Source organism: Cynocephalus volans, chromosome 4 (genome assembly GCF_027409185.1).
Source record: "Cynocephalus volans isolate mCynVol1 chromosome 4, mCynVol1.pri, whole genome shotgun sequence".
Classification (NCBI taxonomy): domain Eukaryota; kingdom Metazoa; phylum Chordata; class Mammalia; order Dermoptera; family Cynocephalidae; genus Cynocephalus; species Cynocephalus volans.
Window position 1 is genome coordinate 152,137,234 of NC_084463.1, and position 26,232 is coordinate 152,163,465.

Consider the following 26,232-nt stretch of genomic DNA (forward strand, 5'->3'; position numbering starts at 1 on the left):
TTACAGCTGGATCTGCCATGTCTCAAAAGCAGAAAAAAGGATCATCTATATTTTATGGCATTATGATTCTCATATTAAACTCTTTATCTATTGCTTACAAAATAAGGATGCAAAAGAAACTTTCCAATCGATAAGAAGAAAGTACTGGTAGACTGAACACAGATTACTAACACTGAGTGTCAGAAGTATCCTGTGGTGAGTTCTGTACCATATTTGCTGATATCACATGGGCCTAAGTCAGTCGCATGGCCAACCTAGATGGAAAGATCAGCAACTTCACATCACAGTGGTGTTGATGCAATGAAGGAAATAATTTTGGGGCATTTTTTTTTTAGTTGTGAAATTTTTTCCTTTTATTTTCTTTTTATCTTTCATTTTTTTACTTTTATTTTATTTTGTCAATATATAATATGGTTGATTATTGTGGCCCATTACTGAGACCTCCCTCCCAACAAACTCCTTTCTGTTTGCTTGTTGTGTTGTATCAACTTCAAGGAATTGTGATTGTTATGTCTTCTTCCCTCCACACCTCAGTTTATTTGTGTATTTATTTATTTATTTTTAGATCCCACACATAAGTGAGAACAAGTGATATTTCTCCTTCTGTGCCTGACTTGTTTCACTTAATATAATTCTCTCTAGGTCAATCCATGTTGTTGCAAATGGCAGTATTTCATTCTTTTTATAGCTGAATAGTATTCCATTGTGTAGATGTACCACATTTTCCATATCCACTCATCTGATGATGGACATTAGGGCTGGTTCCAACTCTTGGCTATTGTAAAGAGTGCTACAATGAACATTGGAGAACAGGTATACCTTCGACTTGATGATTTCCATTCCTCTGGGTATATTCCCAGGAGAGAGATAGCTGGGTCATATGGTAGATCTATCTGCAATTGTTTGATGAGCCTCCATACCATTTTCCATAGAGGCTGCACCATTTCGCAGTCCCACCAACAATGTAAGAGAGTTCCTTTTTCTCCGCAATGTCGCCGGCATTTATCATTCACAGTCCTTTGGATATCAGCCATCCTAACTGGGGTGAGATGGTATCTCAGTGTGGTTTTGATTTGCATTTCCCGAATGCTGAGTGATGTTGAGCATTTTTTCATGTGTCTTTTGCCCATTCGTATATCTTCCTTTGAGAAATGCCTATTTAGCTCTTTTGCACATTTTTTAATTGGGTTACCTGTTTTTTTGTTGTAAAGTTGTTTCAGTTCCTTGTATATTCTGGATATTAATCCTTTGTCAGATGTATATTTTGCAAATATTTTCTCCCACTCTGTTGGTTGTCTTTTACTCTGTTAATTGTTTCTTTTGCCATGCAGAAGCTTTTTAGTTTGATATAATCCCATTTGTTTATTTTTCCTTTGGTTGCCCGTGCTTTTGGGGTCGTATTCATGAAGTCTGTGCACAGTCCTACTTCCTGAAGTGTTTCTCCTATGTTTTCTTTGAATAATTTTATTGTTTCAGGGGGTATATTTAATTCTTTAATCCATTTGAGGTTGACTTTATTGTATGGTGAAAGGTATGGGTCTAGTTTCATTCTCCTGGATATGGATATCCAGTTATCACAGCACCATTTGCTGAAGAGGCAGTCTCTTCCCCAGTGTATAGGCTTGGTGCCTTTGTCAAAGATCAGATGGCTATAGCTGTGTGGGTTGATTTCTGGATTCTCTATTCTATTCCGTTGATCACTGTGTCTGTTTTTATGCCAGTACCATGCTGTTTTGGTTATTATAGCTTTGTAGTATAGTTTAAAGTCTGGGAGTGTTATGCCTCCAGTTTTGTTTTATTTTATTTTATCTATTTATTTATTTATTTATTTATTTATTTATTTATTTATTTATTTATTTTTGCTCAGGATTGCTTTGGCAATGCATGGTCTTTTGTTATTCCATAGAAATGTCTGGATAGTTTTTTTTCTCCATTTCTGAGAAAAATATCATTGGAATTTTGATGGGGATTGCATTGAATTTGTATATCACTTTGGGTAGTATGGACATTTTCACTATGTTGATTCTTCCAATCCAAAAGCATGGGATATCTTTCCATCTTCTTGTGTCCTCTTTAATTTCTCTCAGCAGTGGTTTGTAGTTCTCAATATAGAGATTTTTCACCTCCTTGGTTAACTCAATTCCTAAGTATTTAATTTTTTTGGTGGCTATTGTAAATGGGCTAGCTTTCTTGATTTTTCTTTCTGCATGTTCACTATTGCAGAATAGAAATGCTACTGATTTTTTGCATTGATTTTGTATCCTGCTACTTTGCTGAAATCCTTTATCAACTCCAAGAGTTTTTTTGTAGAGGCTTTAGGCTGTTTGATATATATGATCATGTCATCTGCAAACAGGGACAGTTTGACTTCATCTTTTCCAATCTGGATGCCCTTTATTTCCTTCTCTTCTCTGATTGCTCTTGTTAGTACTTCCAACACTATGTTGAATAGGAGTGTTGAGAGTGGGCCTCCTTGTCTAGTTCCTGTTCTTAAAGGAAAAGCTTTAAGCTTTTCCCCATTCAAAATGATATTGGTGGTGGGTTTATCATATATGGCTTTCATTATGTTGAGATACTTTCCATCTATACCTAACTTATAGAGAGCCTTTATCATGAATGAGTGTTGAATTTTATCAAATGCATTTTCAGCATCTATAGAGATGATCATATGATCCTTGTGTTTGATTTTATTGATATGGTATATCACATTTATTTATTTGCATATGTTGACCCAACCTTGCATCCCTGGGATAAATCCCACTTGATCATGGTGTATAATTTTGCATATGTGTTGCTGTATTCTGTTAGCTAGTATTTTATTGATGATTATTGCATCTATATTCATCAAGGATATCGGCCTGTAGTTTTCTTTTTTAGTCATATCTTTACCTGGTTTTGGTATCAGAATGATGTTTGCTTCATAGAATGAGTTTGGGAGAATTGCCTCTATTTCAGTCTTTTGGAATAGTTTGTAAAGAATGGTGTCAATTCCTCTATCAATGTTTGGTAGAATTCTGCTGTGAATCCATCTGGTCCTGGGCTTTTCTTTGTTGGGAGCCTTCTGATAAAAGCTTCAATCTCTTTGATTGTTATTGGTCTGTTCAGATTTTCTACATCTTCTTGGCTCAGTTTTGGGAGCTTGGGTTTGTCCAGAAATTTATCCATTTCCTCCAGATTTTCAAATTTGTTGGCATATAGTTGTTTATACTAGTCTCGAATGATTCCTTGTATTTCAGATGTATCAGTTGTAATATTGCCTTTTTCATATCTAATATTTGTTATTTGGGTCTTCTCTCTTATTTTTTTAGTTAGCTGTGCTAATCATTTGTCAGTATTATTTATCTTTTCAAAAAAACCAACTTTTTGATTCATTGATCTTTTGAATTGTTTTTTGGGTTTTCAATTTCATTAAGTTCTGCTCCGATCTTAATGATTTCTTTCCATCTGCTAACTTTGGGTTTGAATTGTTCTTGTTTTTCTAGTTCTTTAAGGTGAAGTATTAGGTTGTTCACTTGTCATCTTTCCATTCTTCTGAAGTGAGCATTTAATGCAATAAATTTCCCCCTTAGTACTGCTTTTGCAGTATCCCACAGGTTTTGGTATGATGTATCATTGTTTTCATTCGTTTTGACAAATTTTTTGATTTCCTGTTTGATTTCTTCTTGGACCCATATGTCATTAAGTAGAATGCTGTTTAATTTCCATGTGTTTGTATAGTTTCCAGAATTTCGTTTGTTATTGATTTCTAATTTGAATCCATTGTGGTCTGAGAAAATACATGGGATAATTCCAATTTTTTTGAATTTGTTGAGACTTGATTTGTGACCTAATATGTGATCTAAACTGGAGAATGATCCATGTGCTGATGAGAAGAATGAATATTCTGAGGTTGTTGGATGGAATATTCTGTAGATATCTGCCAAGCCTAATTGGTCTAGAGTATTGTTTAGGTCTTGTGTTTCTCTGCTATTCTTTGCCTAGATGATCTGCCCAGTATTGACAGTGGGGTGTTCAGGTTCCCTGCTATTATGGTATTAGTGTCTATTTCCTTCTTTAGGTCTAATAGAGTTTGTTTTATAAAACTGGCTGCTCCGACATTCGGTGCATATATATTTATATTTGTTATGTCTTCTTGATGGATCAATCCTTTTATCATTATTTAGTGTCCCTCATTATTTCTTTTTATGGTTTTTAGTTTAAACTCTATTTTATCAGATATAAGAATAGCTACTCCAGCTCGTTTTTCTTTTCTGTTTGTGTGGTAAGTCTTTTTCCATCCTTTCACTCTTAGTCTAAGTGAGTCTTTATGGGTGAGGTGGGTCTCTTGAAGGCAGAATATAGTTGGGTCCTCCTTTTTAATCCAGTCAGCAGTCTGTGTCTTTTGATTGGGGAATTTAATCATTTTCCATTAAGAGTTGTTATTGAAAAGTGTTGATATATTTCTAGCATTTTACTGATTATTGTTTGGATGTCTTAAGTGTCTTTTGTTCCTTTCTTTCTGATTTACTGTTTCTCTTCTGTATTTGTTGGTTCCTTACGTTTTAGATAAACTTTTTTTTCTCTTCATTGTTGCTATTTTTGTTTTACTACTGGGTTTTGATTTTTCTTGTGTTTTTATGGCAGTGGTAGTTATTTTTCAGGTACCAAACGCAGTTCTCCCTTGAGAATTTCCTGTAAGGGTGGACGTGTGGTAGTGAACTCCCATAGTTTTTGTTTGTCTGAGAAATATACTATTTGCCCTTCATTTCAGAAGGATAGCCTTGTGGGGTACAGTATTCTTGGCTGGCAATCTTTGTCTTTTAGTATTTTGAACATATCATCCCATTCCTTTCTGGCTTTTTGAGTTTGTGATGAAAAGTCTGATGTTAGTCTGATTGGGGCTCCCTTATAGGTGATTTGACACTTCTCTCACGGCTTTTAAGATTCTCTCTTTGTTTTTGAGTTTTGCCAGTTTGACTATAACATGTCTTGGAGAAGACCTTTTTGGGTTAAATACAGTTGTGGATCTTCTAGTTTTCTGAATGTGAAGATCTGTGTCTTTTCCTTTACCTGGGAAGTTTTCTGCCACTATTTTGTTGAATATGTTTTCAATGGAATCTCCATTTTCCTCCCCTTCTGGAATACCCATGCCTCGGATATTTGAGTGCTTAAGGTTGTCTGATATCTCTCTTAGATTTTCTTCAATGTTTTTAATTCTTTTTTCTTTTCTTTTCTTTCTTTTCTTTTTTTTTTTTTTTTTTTTTTGCCTGCCTGTGTTATTTCAAACAGCCCATCTTCAAGGTCAGAAGTTTTCTCTTCTGCTTCTGCAAGCCTGCTGGTTAAACTTTCTGCTGTGTTTTTTATTTGGTGGAATGAATTCTTCAGCTCAGCAAGCTGTGCTACATTCTTTTTCAGGGCATTGATTTCCTTGTACATTTCTTCTTTCAGGTCCTGTATACTTTTCTTTGTTTCATCATGTTGAACAGCTGAGTTTTCTTGTATCTTATTTAGTTTCCTTAGAATTATCACTCGAAATTCCTCGTCATACATTTCAAGAACTTCTTGTTCTATGGGATCTAGAGCTTGAGAGTTATTACGCTTTGGTGGTGTACTTTCCTGATTTTTCATATTTCTGGTATCTTTCCTTTGATTTTAGTCATTGTGGCAGAGGATTTCACGGTCCACTGGTTTGACACTATTGTCTGGCTAGGATGCTGCTGGGGCTGCCAATTTTGCATGGCTGCCTCAGTGTCTGCTCGGTTGCCCACTAGTGCCTCACGTGTGTGGTCACCTCTGATCTTGGGCCTTTCAGGGGAGGCACCTCTCTGGTCAGCACGCATTCAGCTGGGCTGGGGATGGAGTCGGGTGCTGGTGGCAAGGCCTACCTGCTAGGTTGCACACTGGCACCGCAGGGCTCATGGTCTCTGCAGATCTTGGTCTTCTCCAGCTGGGTGCCTCTCTGATCACTGAGTGTACACTCAGTGGGGCTGGGGATGGAGTCAGGTGGCAGCAGCGAGGCCTACCTGCTGGGTCATGTGCTGGCACCGCAGAAAACATAGACTCTGAGGATCTTGGGCCTCTCTCTTTTTGGCCATTTTTAATACCTGCTGTCTCATGTTCCTACTACAGTAAATTGTTTCTTAGCTGACACCCAGACCAAGATATGATTCATCCTTCCATAGATGTATAAAAAAGAAATGCTCAAATTTAATGTCTAAGAAGGGAAGAATAATATATATATTTTCCTTATTACCATATTCTCAGAAACTTTTATTTGACAGGAGTGTACTAGGTGCACATTAAAATACCTGTTGATTGAGTGAAAAAAGGATACAAACAGAAAACTTGACTGTGAACACCAAAACAAGAAAGAATACTAGCTATAGCCCAGTATAGCTCTGTTACCAAGCACAGGCTGCTCTTAAAAAATACTGTAGGCTGGGTGGCTTATAAATAAGAGAAATTTATTTGTTTTTTTCTCACACCTCTGGAGGTTGAGAAGTTCAAGATCAAGGTAGGGGCATATTCAGTGCCAGGTGAGGGCCCGCTTCATGGTGCATAAACAGCCCTCTTCTTTCTGCATCCTGACAAGGTGTTAAGGATAAGGAAGCTGTCTGGACCCTCTTTATATAAGGACCCTGATCCCATTCATGAGGGCTCCACCCTCTTGATCTAACTACCTATCCAAAATATATAAGGCACTCACATAACTCAGTAGCAAAAAACATTTTCTTCAAAGAAGATATACACATGGCCAACAGGTATATGAGAGGACGCTCCACACCACTAATCACCAGGGAAGTACAAATCAAAACCACAGAGAGATATCACCTCACACCTATCACGATGGATATTATTTTTAAAAATCAAAATATAACAAGTGATGTCGAGGATGTGGAGAAAAGGGAACCCTGGTAGCAATTGGTAGGAATGTAAAATGGTATAGCCATTATGGAAAACAGTACAGAGGTTCCTCCAAAAATTAAAACTAGGACTACCATATAACCCATCGATCCCACTTCCAGGTATATATTTAAAGAAAATAAAACCACTATTTCACAAAGATATTTATACTCCTATGTCTATTACAGCATTATTCACAATAGCCAAGAAATGAAAACAACCTATGTGTCCATCGAGAGATGAATGGATAAAGAAAATGTGTTGTATACTACAGTTCTGAAGACCTATTTTGTATATAAACAATCTACAATGGAATATTATTCAGATTTTAGAAAGAAGAAAACCCTGCCATTTGTGACAACATGAATGAAACTGGAGGACACTATGCTCAGTGAAATAAGCTGGACATGGAAAGACAAACACTGCATGATCTCAGGAATACATTGAATCTAAGAAAAAAAAAAAGTCAAACTCATAGTAACACAGTAGAACAGTAGTTACCAGAGGTAGGATGGGGGCGAACTGCAGTTACATGATCAATAAGTTCTGAATGCCTAATGTACAGCCTGGTGACTACAGTTAATATTGTATGTATGAAATGTATTGTACACATGAAATTTGCTAAGAGCAGATTTCAAGTGTGCTCACCACAAAGAAAAAGTAACTAAATTAACTATGTGAAGTGATGGATACCTAATTAGTTTGATTGTGATAATCATTTCACAATGTAAATGGATATCAAAATATCACCTTGTATACCTTAAATGTATATAATTTTTAAGTGTCTATCATACCTCAACTAGCTGGGGGGATGGGGAGAAAGAAAATTAAATTTGTCCTAAAATCTTAACACTTTTCACCAGAGAATAACTAATAAATGTTGTTTTTCCCAATTGCATCTCAACCCCTGGAAACTCAGAGTCTCAAGGGAGTGAGTATCAATCCCGAAAGCCCCAAATATAATCTCTCTGATGGGAGAAACTACAGAGAGAGGCCTTGGTGGGCAATCAGCCTGCACCAGTTGCAGAAAGAGAAGCTGCTCTCATGTAAGTACAACAAAGCACATGACATTTTTCAACATTAGCAGAGAATCACCAGAGTATACTGAAAATGGTGGAGTGAAAGGATCAGAGCCAGTGTTTCAGCAAGTTTTATTCCAACATCAGGAGGAATCATTTCATTGATGGTAACTTAATGGAATGGGAGTGAGGGACCAAATTGGGCTGTGCTACCTGAGAAAAGAAGTGAATGAACAAATGATAGCAGAATTGAACAATTGCATGAATGGATAAATGAATGGACAAATTAATGAATAAATATTATATGCTTTTAATGTATTATTTGCATGTGTTATTGCAATCAATTTCCTTAAAGTGAGATTGATACAGTAAATTTCATTACCCTATCAAGATTCTAGTTTAAATGAACCCCCTACCTGTTCTAGCTGACTCTCATGACTGCTTTTACCCACTGGATGGCAGCTTCCTTGCCATAGCTCCATTTCATTTCAACAAATTTACCTGAGGAAGGAACTTGTACACACTTAATGCTTCTCACCCCTCACTATGAGTTGAATTGAAGACAGCAGTTTCTTGTTTCATTACTAGATTAATCCCGCTGTGCTTATTTCTAAAGATATTTGTAAGAAACAGAGATGATACCAGCATCTGGCTTAGCTTGCTACATCCGCATCACTAAAGGCACATTTTCTTCCTGACTATCTTCTCCAGGGAGGTGTAGCACTCCTTACAGTCACTGGTAGGAGACTAAAGAAGCACTGTACTGATGCATTGGGGTTACATATTTTTCCTCTATGGGAAATTTCTTTTATATATATTTTACATGCATAAATGTATAAAATTCTATGAAGAATAACTCAACCACACATTTAGACATAATATAATTCAAAATGAAAATAACATCCAATTTTTTAATCCCCTTATGTATCCTTCAATAATTACATTCCCATTTATCCTCAGATAAAGTAAGAATTATATATGTGTGTGTGTGCATGTATATATGACATGTTTGGGGAGTTGTTTTTGAGTTTCAAACATATTCCTCCTCCCTTGTAGTTTCTGCTTCCTCCAAGTATCCTACTTCTCTTTCTTTGTCCTTCAGATTTCAGGGAAGCCTTTTTTGTATGTTCATATTGATGAGCCAAGGAAGCTCTAACTTCTTAAGCAAACTACTAACATATAAGTTATAACCAAAAGTTATAACCTATAAGTTGTTTCTTAGAAAGCTCTCAGCCAATCCTCCTTCTTCTACTACCCTTTTCAACCATCTCACTGTGTAACTATTAATATCAATTCCTCAGCCTTTGGAGGATTCTGCAGTATTAATCCAGTTGATTCTAAGCTTTCCCTACGACTGCCTCAGGATTTGGTCTCCCTGAGTCTGATAAATCAATAATCACTGACCAATCCAAGTTGAAATTTATACTGTTGTTAGATCTTCATGCACTTATTCTTTTTAAAAAAATCTTTATTCTGTTGTATGACTGCAATGACAGTTGTTTAAAATAAGACTAACTGCTGTAAAGACAAAAATCCTTAAATCTCAGTGACTTATAACAATAGAAGCTCTCAATCACATAAAATCCAGTGGAGGAGGATGTTGCTGGCAGGGGGATCTCTGCTCCACATGGCCATTCAATAAACCAGTGTAAAGGTGATAGCAATAAGCAACATAGGTAGGATCACCAGACTTCAATAAAAATACAGGGTGCCCAATAACATTTGAATGTCAGACAAATAGTAAGTAATCTTTAAGTATATGTATTTTCCATGCAATATTTAGGTCACATTTATATTTAAAATTATCTGTTTATCTTAAATTCAAGTTTAACTTCATGTTCAATATTCTATCTGTCATTCTTAACACAGGACTTGCAAGATTTTCCTGAATGTCGATGTCCAGCCAACAGATGAGGAAGAAAGGGAGTTGAAAGTCTTAGGATTCCAGTTTGCACGGGTATGGAGGTAGGGGAGAGTTGGTTCAGGCCCGGAAATAACATATATTACTTTTGTCTATGATGTATGGCCACACATAAGCACATTTGGTTGGAAGTATGGTCTAGTTCTGTGCCCAGAAGAAAAGACATGTGTGTTGACAGGCAGCAAGCCAATTTCTGCCACACCAAGGATCTATGTTACATTGGTTCACACTGAGCAGTGCTTAGCAATATAAAATGGTGTTTAAGAATAAGGACACCAGAATCAGAAAGATCTAGGTCTTACAGTATATGAAAAATCACAGATAGATGAATGAATTTTAGCAGTATGCCTAACCAGGTAGAGAGATAGCATAACTCAGATGGAGAAAGACAAAGGTATCTATAATTTAATATAAGCTATCATTACGTATGAATTAAATTGTTACCAGATGATTTTTCCTTAAGATAGGCTATAAATAATGGGAAAAACAATGCCATGGAATATTCAACCTTATCTCTTTCTTATGGATATGAAATAAAAAGATTATCTGGCTTGTGAAAGGAATCACCTAGATGGGAGATGCATAAAGGATAGTAGTACAAATGCACTATGAAGACTTCAAGTATGTGCAGACAATAAACATACCTTAAAAAATTCTTTCTAACTAATTCTAATTAATTCTAATTTCGAGAGCTAGAACCAGGATTAAATGAATCAGATGATAAATGGCTCAGAAAAACTATAGGTTGCTGAAAAGTTGCATAATTACATTTGAATATTGCCTTATACAAATATGTGTACAATTAAATGGAAAAGTATGTTAATCTGTGTTTCTTACTTACACATTAAAAATCAATATACTTCTGTGAAATATTCTTCATTTTAAAATAATCCATGGCTCTCATATTACTGTTTCTATACTGGTTTCTTATCAAAAAGATTAAAAATTATCTGAAAAGCAATAACCCATTTCTGTGTGTTGCCATGAAAATCCAAGTCAAAAAAAAAAGTGATCTGAAATGTAAGAGTCTTTTTATTTCAAGTAGTCACAGAGATTTTCCTTCTTTTCTTGGTCTTTCTCTTGGTCCCTCTCAGACTTTTGGTAACCATGACACAAGGAAATAACACTGACGTGACTGAATTCCATCTTCTCGGGTTTGGTGTCCAATACAAGTTTAGGTATGTCCTCTTCATTGTATTTCTACTGATCTATGCAACCTCCATGGTGGGAAATATTGGAATGATCCTGCTAATCAAGACAGAATCCAGACTTCAAACACCCATGTACTTTTTCCTACAACATTTGGCTTTTGTTGATATCTGTTACACCTCGGCTATCACTCCCAAGATGTTGCAAAACTTTATAGTCGAAAATAAAACGATATCATTTCGGGGCTGTGTGATGCAATTATTGGTTTATGCAACATTTGCTACCAGTGAGTGTTACCTCCTGGCAGCTATGGCTGTGGACCGTTACGTAGCCATCTGTAAGCCACTTCGCTATTCCATAATTATGTCCCGAACAGTCTGCATCCAATTGGTAGGTGGTTCATATGTCATGGGCTCAATAAATGCCTCTGTACACACAGGTTTTACATTTTCACTGTCCTTCTGCATGTCCAACAACATCAATCATTTTTTCTGTGATGTTCCCCCAATTCTTGCCCTTTCATGCTCCAACATTGACATCAACATTCTGCTCCTTCTTGTCTTTGTGGGATTCAATTTGGTGTCCACTGTTTTGGTTGTTATCTTCTCCTACATGTACATCGTGGCTGCCATCCTAAGGATGACTTCGACTGCAGGGAGGAAGAAAGCCTTCTCCACATGTGCCTCCCACCTGACTGCAGTCACCATCTTCTATGGAACTCTCTCTTACATGTACTTACAGCCTCATTCTAATAATCCCCAGGAGAATACAAAAGTGGCCTCCATATTTTATGGCATTGTGATTCCCATGTTGAACCCTCTAATCTATAGTTTGAGAAATAAAGAGGTAAAAGAAGCTCTAAAAGTGATAGGGAAAAAGTTCATTTAGATTGGACTCACATTCTTCAAATTCGGCACATCAAGCATTCTGTTGAGATGTTTTACCACAATTTAATATTTCTGAAGTTAAAAACATGTTCAGCTCTTAATTTAAGGCTACCCATTTAAAAAGATAAAAACTCGCAGGGTGGTAAATATGCTAAGCACCTCTACTGACAATCATTTTCCCTGGAATATAGTTTGAGAATCACATCTTTCATTACCCATGGAGAAGGGATTATTTAAAATACTGAGAAGCACATATAAACTTTATAAAGTGTTGTTTCAAATATTTCTCAAATATGATTTCATGTTTCTAAAAACCCCTATTTTTATATAATCCAAATTACAATTGAAGTTCGTTATTTCCACTCATTTAAACAAGTTTCTCAAATTGTCTTCAGTGAGGGCCTTCATAAATTGTGTTCAAAATATTGCACAAATCTGAATGTAAAATAAATGTATTGCTTTTAAACGCATCTTATGACTCAAGTTATCTTTTTTACCCAACATTCCCATATTTGTTGTATTTCCTGGCAGTTAAAAACATTTATTTCTGTCATTAGTTATCCTCTTAATTCTCATTTCATCTCTTTCTTGCCTAGGTAAAGGGAACCCCTGCCAATCTTTTACATTTTTCTTTCTAACATAAAAAAATCTAGATGTAAATGAATCTAAAAACCTGGTCATGATCATTCAAAGAGTCACACCAGTTAGGTAACTTTAAACAACAAAAACTCAGTAGGAAATGGAAGAGAGGCCAAAAGCCCTTGCAATCACAAAGAAAAACTGTTGACAAGAAAACTTTTGTAGATAGGTTGAGAGCAGGCGATGGAAACTCCGACCTGAGTCCTAGGATGCCATGCTAGCTAGACTAGAGAGCAAATTTCACATCAAGGTAATACCAGCCAGTTAATGAACTGGCCAGAAAACGTACTGCTACGTAACAGCATGAGGAGCACTGGGCAAAAGAAGAAGATATATGTTCAAATATGACATCCTGCATAATTTCTAAGAGGAAAGAAAAAATTAACCTGAAGTCAAGGCAGGATGAGCATAATCTCGCTAGCAGAGACGTGTCTTTATAAAAGAAAGGACTTTCTCTCCAGGGAAGATTCAAGTATCTTTAAGGACCAGTACTGGAAACAATTGAGGTATCGAGATATGAAGTAAATTATGAAACATAATACAGCTAATAAGAGGAAGATCAATGACTCAAGTCCAGGTTTTTTGACTCCACAACTAACCACAGTCCTGGAAAGAATATAAGCAAAGTCCATAGGCAGAACTGCCCAGGATGAAAAACCCTTAAAATTTAGTCACTTCTGACAGCTTTTCATTGGACTCTGCTGAGAAGATCAGCTTTTGGTTTGACAGCGGTGAGCTCACGAATGCTTTATCTTTTATCACTCACAGGATACGTCCCATCCCTGCAGGCCTCAGAAGTAAAATGCCCCACTTGGAGCAATTGGAAAACTTTAATGTGAGAAGACAACCAGCCGGCACCAGATGCAAAAAGTTCCAAGATGAATCTAAAAAAAATGAAACAAACTGTGTTTTCGTAATTAGTCACGTATTTTCCAATATTTGCAGAAAGCAGACAAACAAGGAATATAGTGCAGTATACGAAAAGTTTGCTTTTATGTCTAGGCAACACATTTTAGTCCGAGAGAACATGAACCTTCCTGGGCATGAGGATAAAGTCTGGTAAACCTCGTTAGTGACTGTATTCTCAAGTGTTCAGATTTTAAGATTTTGCCCTATTCAAAAGACAAACTATTTCCAAATTGTTAGCAGAATTTCTCATAATATATATCATCCAGGCTAACTTTTTACTTACTTACAAATTATAAGCAAGAAATCCTCATGAATATGCACCATTCAGGCTTACTTATTTGCTAAGTAGTACACAATGAATTCCATATTAACCTCAAAATTCGTAGAATTGAAAATGATACCTAGAAAACAGAGGCTGAGAAGTCTGGGTGGTCCACAGGTAATGAAAAGCATAAATTCTCAGGATCTTTGCTATGCAAGTCAAAGGTCAATAACTTGAATGGTGGTTAAGAACAAAGACATTGGAAGCAAAAAGTCTATAACTCTACGGCAATTGTTGTTTCTTTCATTATTTGTTTAATTTTTAAGCTTCCACTTTTGAAGATATAACAAAAAGAACAATTCTTTGAATTTTCAAAAGGTGAGAACAGAACTTTGGTTGCTAGAGGTGGGAAGCGGTAGGGGGAGTAGGGAAAAATTGGTAAAAGGTCACAAAGAATGATTACATTTTACCATGGTGAATATGCTAATAATCCTGATTTAGTCATCACATAATGTATATAAACAATGATATTCAACCCTGTACACTACAAATATGTGTAGTCAATTATATTTCAATTTTAAAATAATAAAAAACAGTATGGTATGTATAAAATAAGTATGTGTCAGCTATGTATAAACAGTGCTGGTATGGATTAGAAGTAGGAAAATGGGGAAATATATGACCAAATCAAAATGAGCTATATAGGGTATTTTTTTCTCACAGTTTGTCTCTCCATTTATTTATCCCCTAATGTCTCTAATGAAGCTTTAGAAATTTTCCCATCAGAAGTACTAGCCATTTTGTCTCCCTGGACCTATTAAGATTTAAAAAGCACTGCTCAGTTTCTCAGCTGCCTCTTCCAAATCAACCAATATGCCTTTGGCAAAATGCCAGATTCACATCTTTGGATTTCTATTTTCTTATAAATTTTGGCCCAGTAATTCCACACTCTCTTTTAAGCTTTATGATGCCTTAAAGTATGTAGGATATTAATCATAGTTTACTACAAGATTTTTCTCCTAGCTGGGCAATAATATTAGCAACAAAGTGGAATGAGAAATACAAATGGCCCACCTATGTCAAAATGTTAAACTTATGTGAGAACCAGCTAACTGAGAGATGCTTGCAATAGATGCTTGTGAAAAAGAAAGAAACCCCCAAACATCTAAGATACATTAACAAAATGCAGAAATGGCTCACTTCAGCTGCCACCTTAAAAAGACAAAACCAGGATTCGTTGAAAAGCAACGAAGAACAACTGCATATTAGTGAAAAGGGTAAGAAAATAAGCTTAGACATTAACTTATGTCACCACCCTCAGGTATTAATCTAGTGTCTTATTTTGAATAAATAATTTAACAGAAATACAAAGTAGAAATGCAATGAAATATCACTAAACGCCTATCCAAATGGATAAAATAAAATAAAATAAAAATAGTGAGAACACTAAATGCTATCGAGGAAGCAGAAAACTGATATTACTCATATATTGCTGATGGAAATATAAAATGGTATAGGAAATCAGTTTGGCAATTTCTTGAAAAAGTAACTTGCAATTACCATATGACCCAGCACACATGAATATTTATTCCAGAGAAATGAATATTTATATTCGCACAAAAACCTACATATGACTGTTCATAGCTGCTTTATTTGAAATAGACAAAAACTGTCATCATCCTAGATGCCTTTTACCATGATAATGGTTCCACAATCTGTGGTACACATGTACCGTGGAATACTACTCAACAATAGAAATGAATGAAACATTGATACACACAACAACTTGGATGAAACTCATGGGAATTATGCTGAGTGAAGAAAGCTAAGAGACAGGCACTATAAGACAATAATGAGTTAAATTGGGAATACAGCATTGCAATGGGAATACGAATACCATGGTAAATTGCGTGCATATTCAGGGAGGTAAAGGAAGACAAAGGATTTCATAATTGTTTGGGGATAATAATCCTTGGATACAAGGATCAATAACAAGGGTGATGCCAGTTTGAGGTTGGACCTGCAGTTGCAGTCTTCACAGCAGTACTTTTTGTGTAAGGTTGTGATAGCCTCTGTGCAATGCCGTGGTTTTGTAGTCTTTCGTGATAGTTCCCGTTATCAGGCATATGTGCATGAGGACTTCCCCTTCAAGGCCTTCCCTCGGTTCTATTTGTCAAGGGTTTTAATATGTGAGACTCCACTCTGATTCCAACGACTTTCACATTTGACTATGGTGGTGAATACAGGAACCCATGCAGGTAAGAAAATCTTATAGACCTTAGCACAACACACACTCAAATAAGTAAAGTAAAACCAGGTAAATCTGAATAAGATCAGTGATTGTAACAATATCAGTATCCTTATTTGGACATTATATACTAGTCTTACAAAATGTTACCATGAGGGCGTATTAGTTTTCTATTGCTGCAGTAATAAATTAGCAGAAACTGTCTTAAAACACCACAAATATATTATCTTACAGTTCTAGAAGTCTGAAATTCAAAATGAGTCTCAAGGGCAAGATGTCAGAGGGCTCTGATTCTTTTGGGAGTCTCTACAAAAGAAACTACTTCTTTGCCTTTATCAGTTTGTTGAAGTCACTTGCATTCCTTGGATCATAGACCCTTTTTCCCTCTTCAAAGCCAGTGTCATAGCATCTTCAAATCTCTCTCTGACTCTCACTCTTCTGCCATCTCTTTCACTTATAAGGACCCCTATGATTACTTGGGGGCCACCTGGATAATCCCTGATAATTTCTCCATCTCAAGGTCTGCTGATTAGCAACCTTAATTCCTCTTTACCATATGATATGGTTTGAATGTCCCCTCCAAATCTCATGTTGCAACTTAATCCCCACTGTACAGTGTCAAGAGGATAGGAATCTGACTATGGTATTGGAAAGATGAGGCCTTTAGGAGGTGATTGGATCATGAGGGCTGTGGCCTCATGAATGCGTTAATCCCCTTATGGATTAATGTATTAAAGGACTAGTGGGTTATCATGGGAGTAGACTGGTGGCTTTATAAAGAAGAAGAGAGCACATGAACACACTCCTGTCCTCTTCCTCTTACCATGTGATGCCCTGCACACCTCAGTACTCTGCACAGAGTTCACAGCATTAAGAAAACCCTCACAAGATGCATCCCCTTGATGTGGGACCTAACAGCCTTCAAAACTGTAATAAATAAATTCTCTTTCTTTATAAATTACCTAGTTTCAGGTATTCTGTTATAACCAATAGAAATCAGGCAAAGACTCCGTGTAACCTAATGTATTCACAGGCTCCAGGGACATTTTGGGAGAATCATTATTCTGCCTATCACAGGAAGAAACTAGGGAAAGCAAATTTGGAAAACTACAAGCTGAGACCTCTCTGTATTATTTCTGACAACTGCATGTGAGCCTATAATTATCTCAATAAAAATTCACTTAAAATACATTTAATGAAAATGGTTGTTAATCTATTTTGCACTTAAATTGACTGTCACTGTGTTAATCATCATCTAGTAATACAAATGTATTTTTCACCATCCTGAGCTTGCTCTCTGGAAGAAAAAGGCCTTCCTCCACAGGTGTCTTCCACCTGAGAGCTGTCAACATTTTCTTTTTTTTTTTTTTTTTTTTTGGTAAACTCTAACTTTTCTTTTTTTTTTTTTTTTTTTAATTTTATTTTGTCGATATACATTGTGGCTGATTATTGCTCCCCATCACCAAAACCTCCCTCCCTTCTCCCTCCCCCCTCCCCCCCAACAATGTCCTTTCTGTTTGCTTGTCGTATCAACTTCAAGTAATTGTGGTTGTTATATCTTCTTCCCCCCACCCCGGTTTTGTGTGTGTGTGTGTGTGTGTGTGTGTGTGTGTGTGTATGTGTGTGTGAATTTATATATTAAGTTTTAGCTCCCACCAATAAGTTAGAACATGTGGTATTTCTCTTTCTGTGCCTGACTTGTTTCACTTAATATAATTCTCTCAAGGTCCATCCATGTTGTTGCAAATGGCAGTATTTCATTCGTTTTTATAGCTGAGTAGTATTCCATTGTGTAGATGTACCACATTTTCCATATCCACTCATCTGATGATGGACATTTGGGCTGGTTCCAACTCTTGGCTATTGTAAAGAGTGCTGCGATGAACATTGGGGAACAGGTATACCTTCGACTTGATGATTTCCATTCCTCTGGGTATATTCCCAACAGTGGGATGGCTGGGTCGTATGGTAGATCTATCTGCAATTGTTTGAGGAACCTCCATACCATTTTCCATAGAGGCTGCACCAATTTGCAGTCCCACCAACAATGGATGAGAGTTCCTTTTTCTCCGCAACCTCGCCAGCATTTATCGTTCAGGGTCTTTTGGATTTTAGCCATCCTGACTGGGGTTAGATGGTATCTCAGTGTGGTTTTGATTTGCATTTGCCGGATGCTGAGTGATGTTGAGCACTTTTTCATATGTCTGTTGGCCATTTGTATATCTTCCTTAGAGAAATACCTACTTAGCTCTTTTGCCCATTTTTTAATTGGGTTGCTTGTTTTTTTCTTGTAAAGTTGTTTGAGTTCCTTATATATTCTGGGTATTAATCCTTTGTCAGATGTATATTTTCCAAATATTTTCTCCCACTCTGTTGGTTGTCTTTTAACTCTGTTAATTGTTTCTTTTGCTGTGCAGAAGCTTTTTAGTTTGATATAATCCCATTTGTTTATTTTTCCTGTCAACATTTTCAATGGCCTCCTTTCTTACATGTACTTACAGCTGGATCTGCTATGTCTAAAGAGCAGAAAAAAAGATCATCTATATTTTATGGCATTATGATTCTCATATTAAACTCTTTACCTCTTCCTTACAAACTAAGGATGCAAAAGAACCTCTCCAATAGATAAGGAGAAAGTACTTGTAGACTGAGCACAGATTACGAACACTGAGTGTCAGAAGTATCCTGTGGTGAGTTCTGTACCACATTTGCTGATATCACACGGGCCTAAGTCAGTCGCATGGCCAACCTAGATGGAAAGATCTGCAACTTCACATCACAGTGGTGTTGATGCAATGAAGGAAATAATGTTTGGCTATTTTTGTAACCTACTGTCTCATATTCCTACTATGGTAAATTGTTTCTTAGCTGACACAAGACCAGGATAAGATTCATCCTCCCATAGATGTATAAAAAAGAAATTCTCAAATTTAATCTCTGAAAAGGGAAGAATAATTTATATCTTTTCCTCATTACAGTATTCGCAGCATCTTTTACTTGACAGGAATGTATTAGGTGCTCATTAAAATAGTTGCTGAATAAGTGAACAAAGGATACACACAGAAAACTTTACTGTTAACACTAAAACAAGAAAGAATACTAGCTACAGCCCAGTACAGCTGTGTTAGTAAGCTCAGGCTGCTCTTAAAACATACCATAGGCTAGATGGCTTATAAATAAGAGAAATTTGTCTTTTTCTCATAGCTCTACAGGCTGAGAAGTTCAAGATCAAGGCAGGGCATACTCAGTGCCAGGTGAGGGCCTGCTTCACGGGGCATAAACAACCCTCTTCTTTCTGCATCCTGACAAGGTGTAAGGGAGAGTGAAACTGTCTGGACCCTCTTTATATAAGGACCCTGATCCCATTCTTGAGGGCTCCACCCTCTTGATCTAATTACCTACCCAAAATATATAAGGTGCTCATATAACTCAGTAGCAAAAACCATTTCTTTCAAAGAAGATATACAAATGGCCAACAGGTATCTGAGAGGACGCTCCACACCACTAATCACCAGGGAAGTACAAATCAAAACCACAGAGAGATATCACCTCACACCTATCACGATGGGTATTATTTTAAAAAATCAAAAGATAGCAAGTCTTTTCAAGGATGTGGAGAAAAGGGAATCCTGGTATGCTACTGGTAGGAATGTAAATTGGTAGAGCCATTATGGAAATCAGTATGGAGGTTCCTCAAAAAGTTAAAACTAGGACTACCATATAATCCATCAATCCATCTTCTGGGTGTATATATTTAAAGGAAATAAAACCACCATTTCACAGAGATATTTGTACTCCTATGTTCATTACAGCATTATTCACAATAGCCATGATGTGAAAACAACCTAAGTGTCCATCGACAGATGAACGGATAAAGAACATGTGGTATATAAAACAGTTCTGAAGACCTATTTTATATATATACAATATACAATGGAATATTATTCTGATTTTAGAAAGAAGAAAACCCTGCCATTTGTGACAACTTGAATGAACGTGGAAGACATTATGCTCAGTGAAATAAGCAGGACATGGAAAGACAAATATTGCATGATCTCAGGAATACATTGAATCTAAAAAAAAAAAAAATCAAACTCATAGTAACGAAGTAGAACAGTAGTTACCAGAGGATTGAGGAAGGGGCAAACTGCAGTTACACAATCAATAAATTCTGAATACCTAATGTACGGCCTGGTGACTACAGTTAATATTTATACATGAAATATATTCTATACATGAAATTTGCTAAAAGAGCAGATTTCAAGTGTTCTCACCATACACACAAAAAGTAACTATGTGAGATGATGGATATGTTAATTTGTTTGATTGTGATAATCACTTCGCAATGTAAATGGATATCAAAATATCACATTGTATAACTTAAATGTGTACAATTTTTATTTGTCTACCCTACTTCAATTAGCTTGGGGTGGGGAGAAAGAACATTAAATTTGTCCTAAAATCTTAACACTTTTCACCAGAGAATAACTAATGAATGTTGTTTTTCCCAATTGCATCTCAACCCCTGGAAACTCAGAGTCTCAAGGGAGTGAGTATCAATCCTGTAAGCCCCAAACATAATCTCTCTGATCGGAGGAGAGGCCTTGGTGGGCAATCAGCCTGCACCAGTTACAGAAAGAGAAGCCGCTCTCATGTAAGTAAAACAAAGCACATGACATTTTTCAACATTAGCAGAGAATCGTCTGAGTATGTTGAAAGTGGTGGAGTGAAAGGATCAGAGCCAAAGTTCCAGCAAGTTTCATTCCAAGACAAGGAGGAATCATTTCATTGACGGTAACTTAATGGAAACGGAGTGAGGGGACCGAATTGGGCTGTGCTGCCTGAGAAAAGAAGTGAATGAACAAATGATAGCAGAACTGAACCATTGCATGAATGGATAAATGAATGGACAAATTAATGAATAAATATTATATGCTTTTAATGTATTATTTGCATGTGTTATTATGATCAACTGTTGAGGGCTCATTCATTACTGGCCCTTTGCTGGGAAGTTTACATAAATCAGCTCATTTGAACTTCACATCACTACAAAGCAGGCTTTAATTCTTTCCCTCCTTTCACCTTTCTTTTTTAAACAATTAAATCTACTTCAAAAAGTAAAATTACAGAAGTTTATAAGTTTGCTGATTTCTCTTGTCTCCCCACTGCTTGCCCAAGGATAACCATCAAAAGCTTGGTGTGTCTCCTCCTGAGCTTTTCCACAAACACATAAAGAAAGACAGAAAAATAAAGAGTGAGAATGAAGAATAACTTTAGTTTACAAAGGTCCCCATTATTCATACTATTCTGTAACTTGCTTTGCTCAAATAAAAATTTGACGTGGGTACTTTTCCATAGCAGTATATTTTATCTCATACTTTGGTGTATTAATCCATAATATGAATCTACTGTCATTTATTTAACCCCCCAAATTTCCAAATTTTGCTATTATAAATAATGTCAAAATGAACATCACTACCTCCTAAAAAATTCTGTTTCCCGTTTTACAGAAGAAAGAGCTGACTCTGAAAAGAGTTACATTCTTTGTCTATATAGCATGGTAGAACTAGAATTCAAATCCAGGTCAGCCGGTTTCCTTTTCACTACACTGTTCTGAGTAAAAATGAAGTTTCAGAAACACTGGAATTCAGTATAGGTTAAGCACATTCAAAACACTCAGGTAATTGGCCATCTAGTTCACAAAATTAATTTGGTTAGCAAATACCCTTGTTATAGACGAAACAAAGAATTTCATACTGAGTAAAACCATGCGTAACAAATAGATAGTGTGTGTGTGTCTGTATGCCCCTTGGACTTGTTTCCTTAGCTCTTGAAAAATGTCCCTGATAATGTCATATATTTTATTGAAATTCAGAGTGATTAAATTGATATAGCAAATGCCATTACCCTATCAAGATTCTAGTTTTAAGTGGACCTCTATCTAGCTTCCTCTGAAAAGCACCTTTACCCACTGGATGGAAGCCTCCTTGAGAGAACTGCATTTCATCTATTTTACAGCAAATTTACCTAAGGAGGCAACTTACACAAACTTCATTTTTTATAGTTTATTTTTAATTGACATATAATAATTGTGTGTGTGTGTGTGTGTGTGTGTGTGTGTGTGTATATACATAAGAGATACAATGTGATGTTTTGATCTGTGTCTATATTGTGGAATAATTAAATGAAGCTAATTAACATATCCATCACCTCACCTACTTAACATTTTTTGTGTTAGGAACATTTAAAATCTACTCTTTTAGCAATTTTGAAATTTACAACACATTGTTATTAACTATGGTCATCATGCTGTGCAATAGATTTCAAAACTTATTCCTCCTGTCTACCCAACTGTATACCCTTTGACCAACACCTCCTGTTTTTCCATCCCTCTCCTCACCCCGCAGTCTCCAGTAACTACCATACTACTCTCTACTTGTAAGAGCTCAACTTTTTTAGATTCCACAGATAAGTGAGATTATGCATTATTTGTCTTTATGTGTCTGGCTTATTTCATTTAGCATAGTGTCCTCCAGGTTCATTCATATTGTCCCAAATGACAGGATTTTCTTCTTTTTAAGTCTGAGAGTATTCCATTGTGTAAATATATCACATTTTCTTTATGCATTGATCCACTGATCCATTGATGAGCACTTAGGTTGCTCCCATATCTTGGCTATTGTGAATAATGCTGCAGTAAACACAGGCATGCACCTTTCCGTTTGATGTACTGACTTCATTCACTTTGGATATATACCCAGTAGTGGGATTGCTGGATGACATAGTGGTTCTATTTTTAATTTCTTGAGAAACTTCTCAAGGTTTTCCATAATGGCTGTACTAATTTTTATTCCCACCAACAGTGTACAGGGGTACCCTTTGCCCCACATCCTCACCAACACTTGTAATCTCTTTTGTTTTTAATAATATCCAACCTAACAGGTATGAGGTAATACCTCATTGTGGTTTTGATTTTCATTTCCCTGGTGATTAGTGATGTTGAGCATTTTTTTTCATATATCTGTTGGCCATCTGTATGTCTAACTTATGCTAATTTATTGGTCCTTAACCCTCACTAAACGTAGAATTGAAGAGAACTGTTTCTTTTGCCATCACTACAGAGTTATCTCACTCTGCTAATTTCTCAAGATATTTGAAAGAAACAGAGAAGCCCATACATACAACAGGTTTTGTTTACTACAGTCCCCACATCTAAAACTGACCATCTCATCTATGGAGCTACAGATCTGCCTGACTCTGCCAACATCAGGGCAAAGGAGACCCCTACTGATGTATCGGAATGTGCTTTTTTCTTCTATGAGCAATTTCTGTTATTACACAATAGTTAAGATACATAAAAATATATTTAAAATAATGTATCCACCACTCATGTAGCCACCATCTAACTTCTGCCACTTACTTTTTATACTCAGGGTGTTCCACTTGAGAGATTTATTCATGTAGCTATTACAACATGAGTTCACTAATGTTTCACTAATGTTCTTAATAGTTTATCTTTTTTCCATGACAAACAATGATTCTATGAACATTCTTGTGTGGGTATATGTGTTTTTATATATCCACATATTCATACATATTCATGCATGAACATGTGTGTGTGTGTGTGTGCACATGTGGATGTCGTTGTCAATGTGGTCAAGAATAGAATATGTACCTATGTTGGAAATTCTGAACCACAGAGAGGCATATATTTAATTTTACTAATATCTCCAAATTTGTCTTCAACATGATTGTGCTAAGTTACCTTCCCACCAGAAATACGTGTGTTTGGTGGCTCCACATTTGCAACTAAATTTAGCATTTTAGACTGATGATTATTAAATTGTATTTCAATGCACTACTAATAAACAATTATCTGATTACTACTGAGTTCTATATCTTGTAATATTTCTATTAAATATTTAGGTTTTCTCTTCTATAATTTTCCAGTTTATGTCTTTTGTGAAGTTTTCCACTGATTTGATTTATGGAAATTATTTATATAGACCAATACTAATCACTTGACATATACTTCTGTGGCAAATAAATTTACCTGAGTAAATTTCCAGCCAGTATCCAGTCTTTTCTCTTTTATAATGCTGGTATTTTTTAACTTAAATTTTTTTTTAATTCATTTTCATTTTAAAGTTGAATGTTCAATGCTTAGGATTTGTGATTTTTATTATTGTCTTTAATTTTCTTCCATATCTAAGTGATATAATTAAATATAAATATCTAAAATAAAATTGTGTTTAGATTATGTAGAATTATATACAATTAAATAAAATATAAGTAAATAAAAGTATGTTTTATGTGTTCTTTAATTGATACAATTATAAAATGACGAACAGTTTGTACTCTGAGAACACAGCCTATGGCAATTTTTACAAACTGTAAATGAAATTATCTAAGTTTGGTATTAAGGTTCAGCTTTTAAAATGCAAGTCAATTATGCCATAGGAAGTATTTTTCTGACCCCACTGTGAAACCAAATATTATAACATTTCTAAATCCAGAATTAGTTGTAAAATCACAATGGCCTTAACTTCTTCTGCTTTTCTTTATGACTTTTCAGCTGATATTTAACCTATGCTAGCCATGGAACTAAACAATGGCACACAAGTGACTGAATTCATTCTCCTGGGATTTGCTGGTCAGCACAAGTCTTGGCATATCCTCTTCACAGTGTTTCTAGGGATCTATGTGGTCACCCTAGTAGGTAATACTGGGATGATCCTACTCATCAAGATTGATTCTTCCCTTCACACCCCCATGTACTTTTTCCTACAACACTTGGCATTTGTTGATCTCTGTTACACCTCTGCTATCACTCCCAAGATGTTGCAAAATTTCATAGGGACAAAGCAATCCATCCCATTCAGAGGATGTGTGGTGCAATTATTAGTCTATGGTACTTTTGCCACAAGTGACTGCTACATCCTGGCTGCTATGGCAGTGGACCATTATGTGGCCATCTGTAACCCACTCCGCTATCCAGTTGTAATGTCCCGGAGATTGTGCATTAAGCTGTTACTTGGTTCATATGTCATGGGTTTCTTAAATGCCTCTGTAAACACAAGTTTTACTTTCTCTTTGGACTTTTGCAAATCTAATGCAATTAATCACTTTTTCTGTGATGAACCTCCCATCCTTGCACTATCATGCTCCAATATTGGCTTCAACATCATGCTACTAACAGTGTTTGTGGGGTTTAACTTGATGTTCACTGTGATGGTCGTCATCTTTTCCTACATATGTATCCTGGCTGCCATCCTGAAGATATCTTCTGCTGCAGGGAGAAAAAAAGCCTTCTCCACATGTGCCTCCCACCTGGCAGCAGTTACGATTTTCTATGGGACCCTTTCTTACATGTATCTACACCATCATACTAATGAGTCTCAAGAACAAGAAAAAGTGGCTTCTGTGTTTTACAGCATTATTATCCCCATGCTAAACCCCTTGATCTACAGCTTGAGAAACCAAGACGTGAGAGAATCCCTAAAAGGGATGCGAAAGAAGTGCTTCTAGTTTCAACCTCGATTTCTGTCTCAACATGGTTCAACAAGCAAACCAACAGTGCTATCTTATTTCTCACTCTCAGAAGTTGTGACAAGTGTTTCTGAGATACAAAAGCATCCCTTAATTTTATATATATATATATATATATATATATATATAGCATCTAAAAGATATTGAAAAACATCTCAAATTATGAAATAAGTAAGGTTTTAATTCATGTGTCTGTTAAAGATAAAGCATCTAAAATCAAGATCTTTGATACTGCTTTTGTACATTTTGAGGACCCTTTTTTCAATCTCAAGCCTTTTAAAAAGAATTAAAAATAAATTAAAGAGAAGTTCATAATCAATTTTGTATAAGTATCCATCCCCCGTCAACTACAGTATAAGGAATTACCAGGATAAACATCATTTTGGTCTTCTCTTGAGAAGTAATGTTACTTTTACTATTTCTCTACAGCTCATCTATCTTTTTATTGTAAATTAAAATTTGAATAACCATGTTTTGGATAATATGTGAAGAAAAGAAGAGGAAGAGAGAAAGGACAATTGAGTAAATCCTCATAGATATTGGGACATTTGGGACTAGTATCCTAAGGAATTACAAAGTTGAATCAGGAGTCAGGATGATGTGGAGTCAATTTTATCAATTTGATCATTGGTAAATACAACTTGAATCTCCAGCTATACCCCCTTGCAAGTGTGCATCTTAGGAAAACAAAATCCAATGCAGAGTCTGGTGCTACAGGGAAGACCCATATACCCAGAATTGATGCCTTACATCCCTCAGTCTCCAGA

At 36.0% G+C, this 26,232-nt stretch overlaps 2 protein-coding genes across 2 annotated transcripts; both read left to right on the plus strand.

Annotated features, from left to right (window-relative positions):
- The first annotated feature begins 10,929 nt into the window (after nt 1-10,929).
- On the plus strand, nt 10,930-11,859 carry LOC134377080 (putative olfactory receptor 5AK3). The gene has a single exon (XM_063095697.1). The coding sequence runs from the start codon at nt 10,930-10,932 to the stop codon at nt 11,857-11,859; it is 930 nt and encodes a 309-aa protein (XP_062951767.1).
- Nucleotides 11,860-24,514: 12,655 nt separating this feature from the next.
- LOC134377116 (olfactory receptor 5AK2-like) lies at nt 24,515-25,444 on the plus strand. Its single transcript, XM_063095733.1, has one exon. It carries the CDS (start codon nt 24,515-24,517, stop codon nt 25,442-25,444), a length of 930 nt encoding a protein of 309 aa, XP_062951803.1.
- The last annotated feature ends 788 nt before the right edge of the window (nt 25,445-26,232 follow it).